At 42.5% G+C, this 21,688-nt stretch overlaps 1 protein-coding gene across 2 annotated transcripts in view; it reads left to right on the top strand.

Annotated features, from left to right (window-relative positions):
- CRYL1 (crystallin lambda 1) overlaps window positions 1-21,688 on the top strand; it is a 216,504-nt gene that overhangs the window by 189,687 nt on the left and 5,129 nt on the right. For both annotated transcript variants that reach the window (XM_069759098.1, XM_069759097.1), the window contains one exon: window positions 11,630-11,736. In XM_069759098.1, coding sequence (XP_069615199.1) covers window positions 11,630-11,736 — 107 coding nt within the window. The remainder of the gene's footprint in view (window positions 1-11,629; window positions 11,737-21,688) is intronic.

The raw sequence follows: 21,688 nt of genomic DNA, 5'->3' as shown, positions 1-21,688 counted from the left end.
TGCCACATGTAAAGGCCCATTTGAAGTTCACCAATGACCATCTTGATGATACAGAGGAGTCATGGAAGAAAGTCATGTTGTCAGATGACAACAAAATAGAACTTGTTGATATCAATGCCGTGTTTGGAGGAAAAAGAAGGATGAGTAGGAAGAAGAAGGATGAGTACAACCCCAAGAACACCGTTCCAAGTGTGAAGCATGGTGAGGGAAACATCATATTTTGGGGGTGCTTTTATGCAAAGGGGACAGGACAACCGCACCGTATTGAAGGGAGGATGGATGGGGTCATGTATTCTGAGATTTTGACTAAAAACCTTCTTCACTCAGCATTGTTGAAGATGGGTCGTGGCTGGGTCTTCCAGCAAGGCATTGACCCGAAACACACAACGAGGGCAACTAAGTAGTGGAGTGGAGTGCCCTAACCAGTCTCCAAACCTGAACCCTATAAAAAAATCTTTGGAGGGAGCTGAAACTCAGTGTTACCCAGTGACAGCCCTGAAACCTGAAAGATCAGGAGAACATCTGTATTTAAGAGAGGGCCAAAATCCCTGCTGCACTGTGTGCAAACTTGGTCAAAAACTACAGGAAATGTCTTGACTTTTGTAATTGCAAACAAAGGTTTCTGTACCAAATAATAAGTTCTGTTTTTCTATTGTATCAAATACTTATTTCATGCAATAAAATGAAAGTTAGTTATGTTAAAATCATACAATGTGATTTTCTGTCTTTTTTTAGATTCTGTATCTTACAGTAAAAATGTACATCCGATAAAAATTACAGACCTCTCCATTCTTTATAGGTGGGAAAACTTGCATAATTGGCAGTGTATCAAACACTTATTTTCCCCACTGTATGTCTGTGTCCATATTGGAATCATTCCCACCAAATATAAACACAAGGGGTGTAAATCTAGCCAAGAATTTGTCAAGTTAGATTGGAGAATAGATCATATCTCGATCAAAGAAAGAAATGTCAGTAATATGTCACCGCGAGGCTACAGGTTGCTCTCCTATCTTTCTCTTAGTTCAAAAGGTGACCTAGCGAGAAAATCCTGTACATCCTACGGGACCTTTTGGCTAAAAGGTAAATTGGACTGAATCCTAACGACAAAATAAATAAGACAATGAGAGCACCAGACTCTAGTGAGACGGAAACCTGAGTGCTGAATAGACTATAATGCTGCAACTCACGGAAAGAAGAATCTGTCCATTATTTTAGTAAGAATAGCAGCAGAACATGATAGTAGTGTGAACGGATTCCAGTACTGATGCTGTCTGCGATCCATGTACTGTACAAGTTCCAGAGCTTTTCATTCATGTAACTAAGAAGCACTGATGATTGAAACAGTGGCTAAATTTATAGGTAATTATACTTGAAGATTTATTTCTTGAATGTTATGGTCACCATTGCAATATTTTTTTTACTCCCATGTATCTCAAGCAAAAACAGTAGAGAAGAGTAAACCGATCCTTGGAGGATTGAGTTCGAGTCTAACCTCCGGACGTTCATGGTTTCACGCAAATTCATACACTTTAAGATTTGATGTATGGTTCACCCCCCAAAAAAACTTGCCTTGCACCATTTCCCACTCTGCTGAAGCATCAGAGAGCAGGCGAATATCTTTTTGCATGGCTGCTCGGGCTTCCTCACAATGAACAGCAGCCATGACATCTTACAGACTATCATACCTTATACAGTGGTGGTCGGTAGCGGGGCCATCACAGATCAGTGGTTCTCAGTGGAGCACAGTTTGATGGCAGAGTCATTTTCCATCTCCATAGTCACTGGGTTAATCTCTCTCTCCTGTACAGTGTAACCTCTTATGGTCAACAAGGTCCTCTATCTCCTGTAGAGTGTAAGCTCTTATGGTTATCATGGTCCTCTCTCTTCTGTAGAGCATAAATGCTTATGGTCAGCAGGGTCCTCTATCTCCTGTAGAGTATAAGTTCTTTTAGTCAGCGGGGTCCTCTCTCTTCTGTAGAGTGTAAGCTCTTATGGTCAGCAGGGTCCGCTATTTCCTGTAGAGTGTAAGCCTTTATGGTCAGCATGGCCCTCTCTCTTCTGTAGAGTGTAAGCTCTTATGGTCAGCAGGGTCCTCTATCTCCTGTAGAGTATAAGTTCTTATGGTCAGCAGGGTCCTCTCTCTTCTGTAGAGTGTAAGCTCTTATGGTCAGCAGTATCCTCTCTTCTGTAGTTCTGTAGAGTGAAAGCTCTTATGGTCAGCAGGGCCCTCTATCTCCTGTAGGGTATAAGCTCTTATGGTCAGCAGTGTTCTTTTCTCTGTGTATTGTCTGAGAAATTACAAGCTTTTCAGTATTGAGATTCATGCAAATTTATTTGTTGCACAGTGAGGCAAAAGTTTTTGGAGGCTGGACTTGTGTCAAGGGCACTCTAATAAAAACATCACAGACAGACTGATATTTTTTAGGAAGTACAGGAATTAGAATGCAGAGAACTAAAGTTGTAGTATTTCACTGATGAAGTCCTCTCAAGACTGTTTGGAACATCTAGAAGAAGAATTTTATGAAGAAAAGGTGAGTGCTACCATAAGTCCTGTGCCATGCCAACACTACAGCATCCTGCAACCATTCAGGTGAGGAGATGCTTTTCTTCCAAGGCAGTGGGCTCACTCACAATTTTGCCTATCAACATCACCATGAATATAGAATAGTATACATCTTCCAAGAGCAACTTCACCAAGTGATCCAAGAAAACTTTGATGCTGAACAATGCTTTTTCAGCTTCACAAAGCACCATGTCACAAGGCAGAAGTGGTAACTAAGTGTCTCGGTGAACAAAACATTGAAATTTGGGGTCCATGGCTAGGAAACTCATCAGATCTCAATCCAATTAAAAACCTGTGATCGGTGACAACATAGTAACATAGTTAGTAAGGCCGAAAAAAGACATTTGTCCATCCAGTTCAGCCTATATTCCATCATAATAAATCCCCAGATCTACGTCCTTCTACAGAACCTAATTGTATGATACAATATTGTTCTGCTCCAGGAAGACATCCAGGCCTCTCTTGAACCCCTCGACTGAGTTCGCCATCACCACCTCCTCAGGCAAGCAATTCCAGATTCTCACTGCCCTAACAGTAAAGAATCCTCTTCTATGTTGGTGGAAAAACCTTCTCTCCTCCAGACGCAAGGAATGCCCCCTTGTGCCCGTCACCTTCCTTGGTATAAACAGATCCTCAGCGAGATATTTGTATTGTCCCCTTATATACTTATACATGGTTATTAGATCGCCCCTCAGTCGTCTTTTTTCTAGACTAAATAATCCTAATCTCGCTAATCTATCTGGGTATTGTAGTTCTCCCATCCCCTTTATTAATTTTGTTGCCCTCCTTTGTACTATCTCTAGTTCCATTATATCCTTCCTGAGCACCGGTGCCCAAAACTGGACACAGTACTCCATGTGCGGTCTAACTAGGGATTTGTACAGAGGCAGTATAATCTCATCATGTGTATCCAGACCTCTTTTAATGCACCCCATGATCCTGTTTGCCTTGGCAGCTGCTGCCTGGCACTGGCTGCTCCAGGTAAGTTTATCATTAACTAGGATCCCCAAGTCAGATTTACCCAGTGGTTTCCCGTTCAGTGTGTAATGGTGATATTGATTCCTTCTTCCCATGTGTATAACCTTACATTTATCATTGTTAAACCTCATCTGCCACCTTTCAGCCCAAGTTTCCAACTTATCCAGATCCATCTGTAGCAGAATACTATCTTCTCTTGTATTAACTGCTTTACATAGTTTTGTATCATCTGCAAATATCGATATTTTACTGTGTAAACCTTCTACCAGATCATTAATGAATATGTTGAAGAGAACAGGTCCCAATACCGACCCCTGCGGTACCCCACTGGTCACAGCGACTCAGTTAGAGACTATACCATTTATAACCACCCTCTGCTTTCTATCACTAAGCCAGTTACTAACCCATTTACACACATTTTCCCCCAGACCAAGCATTCTCATTTTGTGTACCAACTTCTTGTGCGGCACGGTATCAAACGCTTTGGAAAAATCGAGATATACCACGTCCAATGACTCACCGTAGTCCAGCCTATAGCTTACCTCTTCATAAAAACTGATTAGATTGGTTTGACAGGAGCGATTTCTCATAAACCCATGCTGACATGGAGTTAAACAGTTATTCTCATTGAGATAATCCAGAATAACATCCCTCAGAAACCCTTCAAATATTTTACCAACAATAGAGGTTAGACTTACTGGCCTATAATTTCCAGGTTCACTTTTAGAGCCCTTTTTGAATATTGGCACCACATTTGCTATGCGCCAGTCCTGTGGAACAGACCCTGTGGCTATAGAGTCCCTAAAAATAAGAAATAATGGTTTATCTATTACATTACTTAGTTCTCTTAGTACTCGTGGGTGTATGCCATCCGGACCCGGAGATTTATCTATTTTAATCTTATTTAGCCGATTTCGCACCTCTTCTTGGGTTAGATTGGTGACCCTTAATATAGGGTTTTCATTGTTTCTTGGGATTTCACCTAGCATTTCATTTTCCACCGTGAATACCGTGGAGAAGAAGGTGTTTAACCCCTTCCCGACCCATGATGCCACGTAGGCGTCATGAAAGTCGGTGCCAATCCGACCCATGACGCCTATGTGGCGTCATGGAAAGATCGCGTCCCTGCAGATCGGGTGAAAGGGTTAACTCCCATTTCACCCGATCTGCAGGGACAGGGGGAGTGGTAGTTTAGCCCAGGGGGGGTGGCTTCACCCCCTCGTGGCTACGATCGCTCTGATTGGCTGTTGAAAGTGAAACTGCCAATCAGAGCAATTTGTAATATTTCACCCATTATAACGGGTGAAATATTACAATCCAGCCATGGCCGATGCTGCAATACCATCGGCCATGGCTGGAAATACTAGTGATAGATTATATCTCAGTGATCAAAATAAAAAAAATAATAAATGACCCCCCCCTTTGTCACCCCCATAGGTAGGGACAATAAAAAAATAAAGAAATTTTTTTTTCCACTAATGTTAGAATAGGGTTAGGGTTAGGGGTAGGGTTAGGGTTAGGGGTAGGGTTAGGGGTAGGGTTAGGGGTAGGGGTAGGGGTAGGGTTAGGGGTAGGGTTAGGGCTAGGGTTAGGGGTAGGGTTAGGGTTAGGGCTAGGGTTAGGGTTTCGGTATGTGCACACGTATTCTGGTCCTCTGCGGATTTTTCCGCTGCGGATTTGATAAATCCGCAGTGCTAAACCGCTGCGGATTTATGGCGGATTTACCGCGTTTTTTCTGCACATTTCACTGCGGTTTTACAATTGCGATTTTCTATTGGAGCAGTTGTAAAACCGCTGCGGAATCCGCACAAAGAAGTGACATGCTGCGGAATGTAAACCGCTGCGTTTCCGTGCAGTTTTTCCGCAGCATGTGTGCAGCGATTTTTGTTTCCCGTAGGTTTACATTGAACTGTAAGCTCATGGGAAACTGCTGCTTTTCCGCAGCATGTGCACATACCTTTAGAATTAGGCCATGTGCACACGGTGCGGATTTGGCTGCGGATTGGCCGCTGCGGATTCGCAGCAGTGTTCCATCAGGTGTACAGTACCATGTAAACATATGAAAAACCAAATCCGCTGTGCCCATGGTGCGGAAAATACAGCGCGGAAACGCTGCGTTGTATTTTCCGCAGCATGTCAATTCTTTGTGCGGATTCCGCAGCGTTTTACACCTGTTCCTCAATAGGAATCCGCAGGTGAAATCCGCACAAAAAACACTGGAAATCCGCGGAAAATCCGCAGGTAAAACGCAGTGCCTTTTACCCGCGGATTTTTCAAAAATGGTGCGGAAATATCTCACACGAATCCGCAACGTGGGCACATAGCCTTAGGGTTAGGGTTGGAATTAGGGTTGTGATTAGGGTTGTGATTAGGGTTATGGCTACAGTTGGGATTAGGGTTAGGGGTGTGGGGGGGTTAGTGTTGGAGGTAGAATTGAGGGGTTACCACTGTTTAGGCACATCAGGGGTCTCCAAACGCAACATGGCGCCACCATTGATTCCAGCCAATCTCGTATTCAAAAAGTCAAATGGTGCTCCCTCACTTCCGAGCCCTGACGTGTGCCCAGACAGTGGTTTACCCCCACATATGGGGTACCAGCATACTCAGGATAAACTGCGCAACAATTACTGGGGTCCAATTTCTCCGGTTACCCTTGTGAATCTAAAAAAATGCTTGCTAAAACAAAATTTTTGAGGAAAGAAAAATGATTTTTTATTTTCACGGCTCTGCGTTGTAAACGTCTGTGAAGCACTTGGGGGTTCAAAGTGCTCACCACATATCTAGATAAGTTCCTTGGGGGGTCTAGTTTCTAAAATGGGGTCACTTGTGGGGGGTTTCTACTGTTTAGGCACACCAGGGGCTCTGCAAACGCAATGTGACGCCCGCAGACCATTCCATCAAAGTCTGCATTTCAAAAGTCACTACTTCCCTTCTGAGCCCCGACGTGTGCCCAAACAGTGGTTTACCCCCACACATGGGGTATCAGCGTACTCAGGAGAAACTGGACAACAACTTTTGGGGTCCAATTTCTCCTGTAGCCCTTGGGAAAATAAAAAATTCTGGGCTAAATAATTATTTTTGAGGAAAGAAAACGTATTTATTATTTTCACGGCTCTGCATTATAAACTTCTATGAAGCACTTGGGGGTTCAAAGTGCTCACCACACATCTAGATAAGTTCCTTTGGGAACATATGGGGTATCCGCGTACGCAGGAGAAACTGGACAACAACTTTTGGGGTCAAATTTCTCCTGTTACCCTTGGGAAAATAAAAAATTGCAGGCTAAAAGATCATTTTTGAGAAAATAATTTTTTTTTTTATTTTCATGGCTCTGCGTTATAAACTTCTGTGAAGCACTTGGGGGTTCAAAGTCCTCACCACACATCTAGATTAGTTCCTTTGGGGGTCTAGTTTCCAAAATGGGGTCATTTCTGGGGGATCTCCAATGTTTAGGCACACAGGGGCTCTCCAAACGTGACATGGTGTCCGCTAATGATTGGAGCTAATTTTCCATTTAAAAAGCCAAATGGCGTGCCATCCCTTCCGAGCCCTGCCGTGCGCCCAAACAGTGGTTTACCCCCACATATGGGGTATCAGCCTACTCAGGACAAACTGGACAACAATATTTGGGGTCCAATTTCTCCTATTATCCTTGGCAAAATAGGAAATTCCATGCTAAAAAATCATTTTTGAGGAAAGAAAAATTATTTTTTATTTTCATGGCTCTGCATTATAAACTTCTGTGAAGCACCTGGGGGTTTAAAGTGCTCAATATGCATTTAGATAAGTTCCTTGGGGGGTCTAGTTTCCAAAATGGGGTCACTTGTGGGGGAGCTCCAATGTTTAGGCACACAGGGGCTCTCCAAACGCGACATGGTGTCCGCTAACAATTGGACCTAATTTTCCATTCAAAATGTCAAATGGCGCGCCTTCCCTTCCGAGCCCTGCCGAGTGCCCAAACAGTGGTTTACCCCCACATATGAGGTATCAGCGTACTCGGGAGAAATTGCCCAACAAATTTTATGATCCATTTTATCCTACTGCCCATGTGAAAATGAAAAAATTGAGGCGAAAAGAATTTTTTTGTGAAAAAAAAGTACTTTTTCATTTTTACAGATCAATTTGTGAAGCACCTGAGGGTTTAAAGTGCTCACTAGGCATCTAAATAAGTTCCTTGGGGGGGTCTAGTTTCCAAAATGGGGTCACTTGTGGGGGAGCACCAATGTTTAGGCACACAGGAGCTATCCAAACGCGACATGGTGTCCGCTAACGATGGAAATAATTTTTCATTCAAAAAGTCAAATGGCGCTCCTTCCCTTCCGAGCCTTACCATGTGCCCAAACAGTGGTTTACCCCCACATGTGAGGTATTGGTGTACTCAGGAGAAATTGCCCAACACATTTTAGGATCCATTTTATCCTGTTGCCCATGTGAAAATGAAAAAATTGAGGCTAAAAGAATTTTTTTGTGAAAAAAAAGTACTTTTTCATTTTTACGGATCAATTTGTGAAGCACCTGGGGGTTCAAAGTGCTCACTATGCATCTAGATAAGTTCCTTGGGGCGTCTTGTTTCCAAAATGGGGTCACTTGTGGGGGAGCTCCAATTTTTAGGCACACGGGGGCTCTCCAAACGTGACATGGTGTCCGCTAAAGAGTGGAGCCAATTTTTGATTCAAAATGTCAAATGGCGCTCCTTCCCTTCCAAGCCCTGCCGTGTGCCCAAACAGTGGTTTACCCCCACATATGAGGTATCAGCGTACTCAGGACAAATTGGACAACAACTTTCGTGGTTCAGTTTCTCCTTTTACCATTGGGAAAATAAAAAAATTGTTGCTAAAAGATAATTTTTGTGACTAAAAAGTTAAATGTTCATTTTTTCCTTCCATGTTGCTTCTGCTGCTGTGAAGCACCTGAAGGGTTAATAAACTTCTTGAATGTGGTTTTGAGTACCTTGAGGGGTGCAGTTTTTAGAATGGTGTCACTTTTGGGTATTTTCAGCCATATAGACCCCTCAAACTGACTTCAAATGTGAGGTGGTCCCTAAAAAAAATGGTTTTGTAAATTTCGTTGTAAAAATGAGAAATCGCTGGTCAAATTTTAACCCTTATAACTTCCCAACAAAAAAAAAATTTTGTTTCCAAAATTGTGCTGATGTAAAGTAAACATGTGGGAAATGTTATTTATTAACTATTTTGTGTCACATATCTCTCTGGTTTAACAGAATAAAAATTCAAAATGTGAAAATTGCGAAATTTTCAAAATTTTCGCCAAATTTCCGTTTTTATCACAAATAAACGCATAATTTATTGACCTAAACTTACCACTAACATGAAGCCCAATATGTCACGAAAAAACAATCTCAGAACCGCTAGGATCCGTTGAAGCGTTCCTGAGTTATTACCTCATAAAGGGACACTGGTCAGAATTGCAAAAAACGGCAAGGTCTTTAAGGTCAAAATAGGCTGGGTCATGAAGGGGTTAATATGTTAGCTTTTTCCTCGTCATCTACAACCATTCTTTCCTCACTATTTTTTAAGAGGCCTACATTTTCAGTTTTTATTCTTTTACTATTGATATAGTTGAAGAACAGTTTGGGATTAGTTTTACTCTCCTTAGCAATGTGCTTCTCTGTTTCCTTTTTGGCAGCTTTAATTAGTTTTTTAGATAAAGTATTTTTCTCCCTATAGTTTTTTAGAGCTTCAATGGTGCCATCCTGCTTTAGTAGTGCAAATGCTTTCTTTTTACTGTTAATTGCCTGTCTTACTTCTTTGTTTAGCCACATTGGGTTTTTCCTATTTCTAGTCCTTTTATTCCCACAAGGTATAAACCGCTTACAGTCCCTATTTAGGATGTTCTTAAACATTTTCCATTTATTATCTGTATTCTTATTTCTAAGGATATTGTCCCAGTCTACCAGAGTAAGGGCATCTCTAAGCTGGTCAAACTTTGCCTTCCTAAAGTTCAGTGTTTTTGTGACTCCCTGACAAGTCCCCCTAGTGAAAGACAGGTGAAACTGTACAATATTGTGGTCGCTATTTCCTAGATGCCCGACCACCTGCAGATTTGTTATTCTGTCAGGTCTATTAGATAGTATTAGGTCTAAAAGTGCTGCTCCTCTGGTTGGATTCTGCACCAATTGTGAAAGATAATTTTTCTTGGTTATTAGCAGAAACCTGTTGCCTTTATGGGTTTCACAGGTTTCTGTTTCCCAGTTAATATCCGGGTAGTTAAAGTCCCCCATAACCAGGACCTCATTATGGGTTGCAGCTTCATCTATCTGCTTTAGAAGTAGACTTTCCATGGTTTCTGTTATATTTGAGGGTTTGTAACAGACCCCAATGAGAATTTTGTTACCATTTTTCCCTCCATGAATTTCGACCCACAAAGGATAGAGATCTTTTGGAATTACCGATTTCCCTGGAGGCAATCCAACAGGCCGTAGGTAGGTAGAATTCCAAATGATAAGGCACCGAGGTGTGATTGCTTTCCAATAGAAATGTTTAAGCTATTTGAGGGGGAACTTTTGCCGCACTACTTGGAAATGATTAATAATGCGTTAATGATTGACAAGTTGCCTAAATCAGTATATGATGTGATAATAGTGGTCGTACCTAAAGACGAAAAAGACAATGAAATGCCAGACTCATACAGGACTATTCCGCTTTTGATGTCAGATGTTAAGATAGTTGCTAAAATTCTTGCAACTTCAGTGACTTTTGTTATTATTTTGTAATTCACCCAAATCTGTCTGGCTTTGTGCTCTCAAAATCAACTACTGTATGTTTCCGTAATTGGTTTTATATTTCAAAGCATCACAGACAGATCCCGGTAATAAAGCTATTCTTTCCCTAGATGCCAAGAAGACATTTGATAGTGTGGCGTGGAAAAATATCTGGGCTGTACTAAGGGGAATGGGGTTTGACCTCAACTTCATTAAATGGGTAACACTATTGTATAAGAACCCAACTGCTAGAATTAGAGCCTACGGTAATTTATCAGAGAGCTTAGAGCTCTACAGGGGAACAAGACAAGGCTGCCTTCTACTGTCGTTACTTTTTGCACTCGCAATAGAACACCTAGCTTGCACTATTAGAAATCACCCTGGGATTGAGGTTTTTAAAAATGGAGATAGAGAGGAATGGATTGCACTGTATGACCTGTTGCTATTTGTAGAAAAGCTTGCGGTTTTCTTGGGTTTAACTATTAACTGGTCAAAGTCCGCTCTTCTTCCCATGGATAACACAGATACTTTCCTATTAAATAATAACTTGGAGATTCTGGTGGGACACAGATTTAAGTACGGTATATAGGTAGTTATATTACCAGCCAGGTTAACGATTATATCCCTTTAAATTTGATCCCTTTGGTGTCTAAGTCAAAGAATAAAGTCAGTGCATGGGATAAATTACCACTTTCTACCCTTGGAAGAACAAATCTTATTAAATTGTGCCTTATGCCCTGTATTCTCTATGTCCTTCATACTTCTTCCATTGGGATTCCGAAATATTGGTTTAAAAAGATGCATAACATTTTTAGAGATCTGGTTTGGAAAAAAGGAACCCATAGAATAAAATTAGAAAAATTAGCTACCTAAAGACCAGGGAGGTTTAGCCTTGCCACACATCTGGGGGTATTTCTTAGCCTTTCAATTTAGAGGATGGGCACTGAAGGAATCTATTAAATTTATGGTTATGCAAAAATTTGTTGACCGAACTTAAGGAAGATCATAAACTACAGTAAACTAGAGAAATGGGGGTGACTTGGAAATTCATGTACAATTTTTAGCAACCTGTAAAAAGACAATGGCCTCATTTATTAAATTTATTTGAAGCCACGCTTGTCTACAAACCCGTGATGGTCTTTGTGGTAAAGTAGGAATTGTGCCATTTCACTTTTACTATCATTGTTGTACACAGAATTATAAGTTAATTGTGCTTCTAACTATTAAATCACATTTTCTTATCTAATTACATTTTCTCCCTGTTGTAAATTTAATAAACTAATTATATATAAATTTTTTAAATTAAAAATCGCTTACTGTTCTTCAAACTAAGATGATGGTATATATTCATTGATATGTTCCAGGCTTTAAAAGTTACTGTGAACGATATGGAGAAGGTATAAAACGAGTCTTGGGGACGTTTGGACCAGTTCCAGATTTTTCAGGTGAAGTTGCAGAGAAAATTGACCAGGTATGTATAAGGTTCTGAATCTGATGTCCTCCTTGGTCTCATGGTAAACTTAAAATGACCACCACTAAACCACAGAAAGTTTTTTGTGATCAAATTTCTGTGCCAATTCTTTTCATAATATGCACTAGTATGAACAAAAGTATTGTGACACTTAACCCATAGGCATTAATATGGACCCCATCCCTCATTTTCAGCTGTAACAGCTTCCACTCTTTTGGGAATGATTTCTACAAGATATTAGTAGTGGGTGTTTTGGGAATTTTTGCCAATTCATCCAAAAGAGTATTTTGTGAGAGGAGACACAGAGACGAGAGGCCAGTCTAACAATCTCCATTCTAGCTTATCCCAAAGTGTTCAATGGGGTTGAGGCTCTGTGCGGACAATCATGTTCTTCCAGACCAAAATCCCCCAACCATGTCTTTATGGACCTTCCTTTGTGCACTAGGACAGAGTCATGGGGGATCCGAAAAGGGCCTTACACAAACTGTTCCCACAAAGTTGAAGCTACAATTGTCCAAAATGCCTTATATGTTGTAAATGTAAGATTTTCCTTCATTGAACTAAGTTGTTAAAGCCAACACCTGAGAAACAGCAGATACGAGATAGATGCTAATACGCATGCGCCTCTTATGGTGCCATTTTGTTGTAGTATACTTTTTTTTTTCACTGCAGCAACAAAAAGCCGGCAGAGGCACTTATGCAGTAGCATCTATCTCGTACTGAGAGACACTACTGCACAAGTGATAGCGCTATTTTCTTGTAGTGTACATTTTTTTGCCTGCAGCAACAAGGAGCTGGTGTGTTGTGAATTCTGTGGCCAAGCTCCCTCCTGTGGTCGTGAGTGGTACTTCGGCTGGTTCTGTCTATGAGCTTCCTTTGGTGGATGAGAGTGGTACTGCGGCTTCTGAGTTTCCTTCCTCAGGTGATGAGGTTAAGTCGTTAGGTGCTGCTCTATTTAACTCCACCTAGTTCTTTGATCCTGGCCTCCAGTCAATGTTCTAGTGTGGATCTTGCTCTCTCCTGGATCGTTCCTGTGGCCTGTCTTTCCTGCATAAGCTAAGTTTTGCTGGTGTTACTTTTGTTGCTATATTTTCTGTCCAGCTTGCAATATTGGTTTTTCTTGCTTGCTGGAAGCTCTGGGACGCAGAGGGGGTACCTCCGTACCGTTAGTCGGTGCGGAGGGTCTTTTTGCACCCTCTGCGTGGTTGTTTGTAGGGTTTTGTGTTGACCGCAAAGCAATCTTTCCTATCTTCGGTCTGTTCAGTCAGTCGGGCCTCACTTTGCTAAAATCTATTTCATCTCTGTGTTTTGTACTTTCATCTCAACTCACAGTCATTATATGTGGGGGGCTGCCTTTTCCTTTGGGGAATTTCTCTGAGGCACGGTAGGCTTATTTTTCTCTCTTAGGGCTAGCTAGTTTCTCAGGCTGTGCTCGAGGCGCCTAGGCCTGGACAGGAGCGCTCCACGGCTACCTCTAGTGTGGTATGATAGGATTAGGGATTGCGGTCAGCAGAGTTCCCACGTCTCAGAGCTCGTCCTTGTTATTGGTAACTGTCAGGTCACCTTGTGTGCTCTTAACCACTAGACCCATTGTGGTTCTGAATCACCTGTCATAACAGTACTGGAGGCCCAAAGTACTAATGCTTCTCAATAGAGGGAAAAAAGAAGTTCTGAGACCATTTTTTTTTTCTTTGCACTGTGTTTTGCTTTTTTTTTCCCCTAGACATTTGGGTGGTTCAGGACACAGGTGTAGTGATGTACATTAAAGGTCTGTCTTCATGTGTGGATCATCTCACTGCAAGAGTACAAAATATTCAAGACTTTGTGGCTCAGAATTCTATGTTAGAACCAAGAATTCCTATTCCTGATTTCTTTTCTGGAGATAGAGCTAAATTTCTGAGTTTCAAAAATAATTGTAAACTGTTTCTGGCTTTGAAACCTCACTCCTCTGGTGACCCAGTTCAACAAGTTAAGATCATTATTTCTATATTACGTGGTGACCCTCAAGACTGGGCATTTTCCCTTGCGCCAGGAGATCCTGCATTATGTAATATTGATGCGTTTTTTCTGGCGCTCGAATTGCTGTACGATGAACCTAATTCAGTGGATCAGGCAGAGAAAAATTTGCTGGCTCTGTGTCAGGGTCAGGATGAGATAGAGATTTATTGTCAGAAGTTTAGAAAGTGGTCCGTGCTCACTCAATGGAATGAATGTGCGCTGGCAGCGATTTTCAGAAAGGGTCACTCTGAAGCCCTTAAAGATGTCATGGTGGGATTTCCTATGCCTGCTGGTTTGAATGAATCTATGTCTTTGGCCATTCAGATCGGTCGACGCTTGCGTGAGCATAAATCTGTGCACCATTTGGCGGTATTATCTGAGCATAAACCTGAGCCTATGCAGTGCGATAGGACTTTGACCAGAGCTGAAAGGCAAGAACACAGACGTCAGAATGGGCTGTGTTTCTACTGTGGTGATTCCACTCATGCTATCTCTGATTGTCCTAAGCGCACTAAGCGGTTCGCTAGGTCTGCCACCATTGGTACGGTACAGTCGAAATTTCTTTTGTCCGTTACTTTGATCTGCTCTTTGTCTTCCTATTCTGTTATGGCATTTGTGGATTCAGGCGCTGCCCTGAATTTGATGGACTTGGAGTTTGCTAGGCGCTGTGGGTTTTTCTTGGAGCCCTTGCAGTATCCTATTCCATTGAGAGGAATTGATGCTACGCCTTTGGCTAAGAATAGGCCTCAGTATTGGACCCAGCTGACCATGTGCATGTCTCCTGCGCACCAGGAGGATATTCGCTTTCTGGTGTTGCATAATCTACATGATGTGGTCGTGTTGGGGTTGCCATGGCTACAAGTCCATAACCCAGTATTAGATTGGAAATCAATGTCTGTGTCCAGCTGGGGTGGTCAGGGGGTACATGGTGATGTTCCATTTCTGTCTATCTCATCATCCACCCCTTCTTAGATCCCAGAGTTCTTGTCTGATTACCGGGATGTATTCGATGAGCCCAAGTCCGATGCCCTACCTCCGCATAGGGATTGTGATTGTGCTATCGATTTGATTCCTGGTAGTAAGTTTCCTAAGGGTCGACTGTTTAATTTATCTGTACCTGAGCACGCCGCTATGCGGAGTTACGTGAAGGAGTCTTTGGAGAAGGGTCATATTCGCCCGTCATCGTCGCCATTGGGAGTGGGGTTCTTTTTTGTGGCCAAGAAGGATGGTTCGCTGAGACCTTGTATTGATTACCGCCTTCTAAATAAAATTACGGTCAAATTTCAGTACCCCTTGCCGCTGCTATCTGATTTGTTTGCTCGGATTAAGGGGGCTAGTTGGTTCACCAAGATAGATCTTCGCGGTGCATATAATCTTGTGAGTATTAAAAGGGGCGATGAATGGAAAACAGCATTTAATACGTCCGAAGGCCATTTTGAGTACCTGGTTATGCCATTTGGGCTTTCTAATGCTCCATCAGTGTTTCAGTCCTTTATGCATGACATCTTCCGAGAGTACCTGGATAAATTCCTGATTGTATACTTGGATGATATTTTGGTCTTCTCGGATGATTGGGAGTCTCATGTGAAGCAGGTCAGAATGGTGTTCCAGGTCCTGCGTGCTAATTCTTTGTTTGTGAAGGGGTCAAAGTGTCTCTTTGGTGTTCAGAAGGTTTCATTTTTGGGGTTCATTTTTTCTCCTTCTACTATCGAGATGGACCCTGTTAAAGTTCAGGCCATTTATGATTGGACTCAGCCAACATCTCTGAAGAGTCTGCAGGAGTTCCTGGGCTTTGCTAATTTTTATCGTCGCTTCATCAATAATTTTTCCAGTATTGCTAAACCGTTGACTGATTTAACCAAGAAGGGTGCTGATGTGGTCAATTGGTCTTCTGCTGCTGTGGAAGCTTTTCAGGAGTTGAAGCGTCGTTTTTCTTCTGCCCCTGTGTTGTGCCAACCAGATGTTTCGCTTCCGTTCCAGGTCGAGGTTGATGCTTCTGAAATTGGAGCAGGGGCTGTTTTGTCGCAGAGAAGTTCTGATTGCTCGGTGATGAAACCATGCGCCTTCTTTTCCAGGAAATTTTCGCCTGCTGAGCGAAATTATGATGTTGGCAATCGAGAGTTGCTAGCCATGAAGTGGGCATTCGAGGAGTGGAGTCATTGGCTTGAAGGAGCTAAGCATCGCGTGGTGGTCTTGACTGATCACAAGAACTTGACTTATCTCGAGTCTGCCAAAAGGTTGAATCCTAGACAGGCTCGTTGGTCGCTGTTTTTCTCCCGTTTTGACTTTGTGGTTTCGTACCTTCCGGGCTCTAAGAATGTGAAGGCGGATGCCCTGTCTAGGAGTTTTGTGCCCGATTCTCCGGGTTTGCCTGAGCCGGTGGGTATTCTCAAAGAGGGGGTAATTTTGTCTGCCATCTCCCCTGATTTGCGGCGGGTGCTGCAAAAATTTCAGGCTAATAGACCTGACCGTTGCCCAACGGAGAAACTGTTTGTCCCTGATAGGTGGACGAATAAAGTTATCTCTGAGGTTCATTGTTCGGTGTTGGCTGGTCATCCTGGAATCTTTGGTACCAGAGATTTGGTGGCTAGATCCTTTTGGTGGCCGTCTCTGTCGCGGGATGTGCGTTCTTTTGTGCAGTCCTGTGGGATTTGTGCTGGGGCTAAGCCCTGCTGTTCTCGTGCCAGTGGGTTGCTTTTGCCCTTGCCGGTCCCGAAGAGGCCTTGGACACATATCTCTATGGATTTTATTTCGGATCTCCCCGTCTCTCAAAGAATGTCGGTCATTTGGGTGGTTTGTGATCGCTTCTCTAAGATGGTCCATTTGGTGCCCTTGTCTAAATTGCCTTCCTCCTCTGATTTGGTGCCATTGTTTTTCCAGCATGTGGTTCGTTTACATGGCATTCCAGAGAACATCGTTTCTGACAGAGGTTCCCAGTTTGTTTCGAGGTTTTGGCGAGCCTTTTGTGCTAGGATGGGCATTGATTTGTCTTTTTCCTCGGCTTTCCATCCTCAGACAAATGGCCAGACTGAACGAACCAATCAGACCTTGGAAACATATCTGAGATGTTTTGTTTCTGCTGATCAGGATGATTGGGTGTCCTTTTTGCCTTTGGCTGAGTTCGCCCTTAATAATCGGGCCAGCTCGGCTACTTTGGTTTCGCCGTTTTTCTGCAATTCTGGGTTCCACCCTCGTTTCTCTTCAGGGCAGGTTGAGTCTTCGGACTGTCCTGGTGTGGATACTGTGGTGGATAGGTTGCAGCGGATTTGGACTAATGTAGTGGACAATTTGACTTTGTCCCAGGAGAAGGCTCAACGTTTCGCTAACCGCAGGCGCTGTGTGGGTCCCCGACTTCGTGTTGGGGATTTGGTTTGTTTGTCATCTCGTTATATTCCTATGAAGGTTTCCTCTCCTAAGTTTAAGCCTCGTTTAATTGGTCCATATAGGATTTCTGAGGTTCTTAATCCTGTGTCTTTTCGTTTGACTCTTCCAGCTTCTTTTTCCATCCATAACGTGTTCCATAGGTCATTGTTGCGGAGATACGTGGCACCTGTGGTTCCATCTATTGATCCTCCTGCTCCGGTTTTGGTTGAAGGGGAGTTGGAGTATATAGTGGAGAAGATTTTGGATTCTCGTGTTTCGAGACAGAAACTCCAGTATCTGGTTAAGTGGAAAGGTTATGGTCAGGAAGATAATTCCTGGGTCTTTGCCTCTGATGTCCATGCTGCCGATCTGGTTCATGCCTTTCATGTGGCTCATCCTGGTCGGCCTGGGGGCTCTGGTGAGGGTTCGGTGACCCCTCCTCAAGGGGGGGGTACTGTTGTGAATTCTGTGGCCAAGCTCCCTCCTGTGGTCGTGAGTGGTACTTCGGCTGGTTCTGTCTATGAGCTTCCTTTGGTGGATGAGAGTGGTACTGCGGCTTCTGAGTTTCCTTCCTCAGGTGATGAGGTTAAGTCGTTAGGTGCTGCTCTATTTAACTCCACCTAGTTCTTTGATCCTGGCCTCCAGTCAATGTTCTAGTGTGGATCTTGCTCTCTCCTGGATCGTTCCTGTGGCCCGTCTTTCCTGCATAAGCTAAGTTTTGCTGGTGTTACTTTTGTTGCTATATTTTCTGTCCAGCTTGCGATATTGGTTTTTCTTGCTTGCTGGAAGCTCTGGGACGCAGAGGGGGTACCTCCGTACCATTAGTCGGTGCGGAGGGTCTTTTTGCACCCTCTGCGTGGTTGTTTGTAGGGTTTTGTGTTGACCGCAAAGCAATCTTTCCTATCTTCGGTCTGTTCAGTCAGTCGGGCCTCACTTTGCTAAAATCTATTTCATCTCTGTGTTTTGTACTTTCATCTCAACTCACAGTCATTATACTGTGCCTTTTCCTTTGGGGAATTTCTCTGAGGCACGGTAGGCTTATTTTTCTCTCTTAGGGCTAGCTAGTTTCTCAGGCTGTGCTCGAGGCGCCTAGGCCTGGACAGGAGCGCTCCACGGCTACCTCTAGTGTGGTATGATAGGATTAGGGATTGCGGTCAGCAGAGTTCCCACGTCTCAGAGCTCGTCCTTGTTATTGGTAACTGTCAGGTCACCTTGTGTGCTCTTAACCACTAGACCCATTGTGGTTCTGAATCACCTGTCATAACACTGGTGGTGGCGCTTGCGCAGTAGCATCTGTCATAACGCGATAAATGCTAGTGCGCAGGCACACCCAACAGCGCCATATTGATGTTGATTTTTTTTTCTTTGAAACACAAGAAGATATTAGACACTAACTGATAAGAGAGAGTATGCAGTTGCAGCAGGAGCCACCATTTTGATTAAGTGACATGCCTTTTTTTCAAATACACACATTAGTGTGTATTCATTATGCAAACTAGGGGGCAGGTCAGTGAGGGAGCAGTGACCTGTCAGCAGTCTGCATTATGAATAGCTAATCAGAGCACCACATACATGAACCCCGCCTTAGGACACAGGCTTATCAGTAACCAAAAACTGACACTGTGTATAGGTTTCTGTGCACAATCCTGCTGACAGCTTCCTTTAAAGAAGCAATGAAATGAAAAATGTTATCTTTTAGTCCTTTTACAAACTTTATTGTGAAAATTTTTACTTACCAAACGCCTCCTTCTCATATCAGCACTGTAAAGGTCGTTTTCTGCACCAAGTATCTTCTGTGAGGCCAGGAAGTCTTTTTCTTAACGTAAGCCTATGGGACTAACATGGAGTTTCTTATAGGATTGCATTGAGACTTATAGAGGTATATTAATTAAATCTGCTCACACCGAAATCTGTTGTGAATTCTGTGGCAGAGCTCCCTCCTGTGGTCACAAGTGGTACTTCGGCTGGTTCTCTCTGTGAGCTTCCGTTGGTGGAGGAAAGTGGTACTGCGGCTTCTGAGTTTCCTTCCTCAGGTGATGTGGTGAAGTCGTTAGGTGCTGCTCTATTTAACTCCACCTAGTGCTTTGATCCTGGCCTCCAGTCAATGTTCTAGTATTGGACCTGTTTCCTCCTGGATCGTTCCTGTGGCCTGCTGCTCTGCATAGCTAAGTTCCTCTTTGCTATTTGTTTGCTGTTTTTTTCTGTCCAGCTTGTCAATTTGTTTTTTCTGCTTGCTGGAAGCTCTGGGACGCAGAGGGTGTACCTCCGTGCCGTTAGTTCGGTACGGAGGGTCTTTTTGCCCCCTTTGCGTGGTTTTTGTAGAGTTTTGTGTTGACCGCAAAGTTACCTTTCCTATCTGTTCAGAAAGTTGGGCCTCACTTTGCTAAATCTATTTCATCTCTACATTTGTCTTTTCATCTTAACTCACAGTCATTATATGTGGGGGCTGCCTTTTCCTTTGGGGTATTTCTCTGAGGCAAGGTAGGCTTATTTTCTATCTTCAGGCTAGCTAGTTTCTCAGGCCGTGCCGAGTTGCATAGGGAGCGTTAGGCGCAATCCACGGCTGCCTTTAGTGTGGTTGGAGAGGATTAGGGATTGCGGTCAACAGAGTTCCCACGTCTCAGAGCTCGTTCTTATTTTTTGGGTTATTGCCAGATCACTGTATGTGCGCTGACCTTTATGTCCATTGTGGTACTGAATTACCTTTCATAACAGAAATCCAAGAAATAGGCAAATTTAATTTAATTTCACATGAGTAGAAAAAACATGATTAAAAATGTTTAAAAATACAGGAAAAAAACACCACGTCATCAAAACTAATCTGTGATGATTTCCTACAGTACTAGCTCATGAAATATAAGGCAGAGATCTCAAACTACCCTACTTAACAGACTAGGACGAAAAGTATAATACAAAGCAATACACACTCAGTAATAAGAAAAAAATAATAATGTATTACATAATCATTAAGAGCAGCAAAAGCCAAAAAGAACAACAGAACAATGCTTACATGTACACAACTTGTAATGACTGAGCCGTTTTGCTGTTTCCCTGCAAAATCAAGTACCGTACCGTAATTACTTTTCAAGCAATTAAAAGACTGAGCTGCTAATTGCTGCGGCCACCACAGTAGCACCATGTGGCCCTACCTTTATTTCTTCAACAAATGAACCAATTTGAATTCAAAATAATCTTTAGGCAAGGCACAGCCACAATAACCACAATCTAGACATCTACATTATCAGTGTATGTTCTCCTTAATTTGCAGCCTGACCACTGGGTGTTCCCTGAACTGCAGCATCGTCATATTTATGGAGAGCAGCTATGCTAAGATGAAAAGAAATACATAGAGACTTGAAAATTAGTCATATCTGTCAGCAATTAAAAGCCTTTAGATTTTTTCAGGAAATTAATCCCTTAATGAAACAGACAATTTTTGTTTTTGCGCCCTCCAAGACCGATAACATTTTTATTGTGTATTGACATAGCCATGCAAAACTGTGAGAGAACAGAATCCATTTTGAGTATGTGGTGTTCATTTTGCCTTGTTACTTTTGTGTAATTGTGATCAAATAACGCTATTGGACGGAAAAGTTTCACAATTGTATTCACGCCTCTAAATTTCCTATTGGTTCATAGTTTGGAGGGAACTTTTTCTTTCTCTGTGACTCAATTGAAAGTGCCTATATATATGCCAATCAAGCAGAAGTCCTGGGTACACCATACAAGGCTGTATACATCTTATTAATTTGGAGCTCAAAAGACATAGAAGAAAGTGTATTTCTCTCACACAAGGGCTTGTTTTTGTTGGACGAATTGTAGTGTTGAATGCCTTCAGTTATTTTACCACATAACATACTGAAAAGTGGGTGAAAAAAATCCACGTAAGGCCAGCTGCAGACAAAGGTATGAAAAATTGTCCAAGTTTCATCCAGAAAACATGGACTATTAACATCTGAATATCATCCATGTGCCATCTGTGTGTCCACTTTTACGTCCAAGTAACATCTGTGTAATGGTCGATGTTCATTTGTAATCTGTTTTCATACATCTACATTTAAAAAGTGTGTATGATCAAATAAATAGTTTCCTAGGTTTATATAGAAATGTATCCTTGAAAATTGGATGCAACACGGATGTTCTGTGTGCGATACAATTTTTTTTACGTACCCATAGATTTGAATGGGCGAATCTCAACGGATATACGCAATAAAGTAGTGAATGCTGCTATTTTTCTTTTCTGACAGACAGTAGGATATGGGAAAACCTCTTGAAAGCTATGTTAACATGTTGCGTTTTCGCTGCATTTTTTATTTTTGCCGCTTATGTATGCAAATTAAAAACAGCTTTTTACATTGCCAGTAGTGATGAGCAAATATACTTGTTACTCGAGATTTCCTGAGCACGCTCGGGTGTCCTCCGAGTATTTTTTAGTGCTCGGAGATTTAGTTTTCCTCACCTCAGCTGATTGAGTTACATCTCTTAGCCAGCTTGATTACATGTGGGGATTCCCTAGCAACCAGGCAACCCCCACATGTACTTATGCTGGCTAACAGATGTAAATCATTCAGCTGCGGCAATGAAAACTAAA

This window comes from Ranitomeya imitator, chromosome 3, assembly GCF_032444005.1.
Source record: "Ranitomeya imitator isolate aRanImi1 chromosome 3, aRanImi1.pri, whole genome shotgun sequence".
In the NCBI taxonomy this organism is placed as follows: Eukaryota; Metazoa; Chordata; class Amphibia; order Anura; family Dendrobatidae; genus Ranitomeya; species Ranitomeya imitator.
This window is presented reverse-complemented; position numbering and strand designations above follow the sequence as displayed.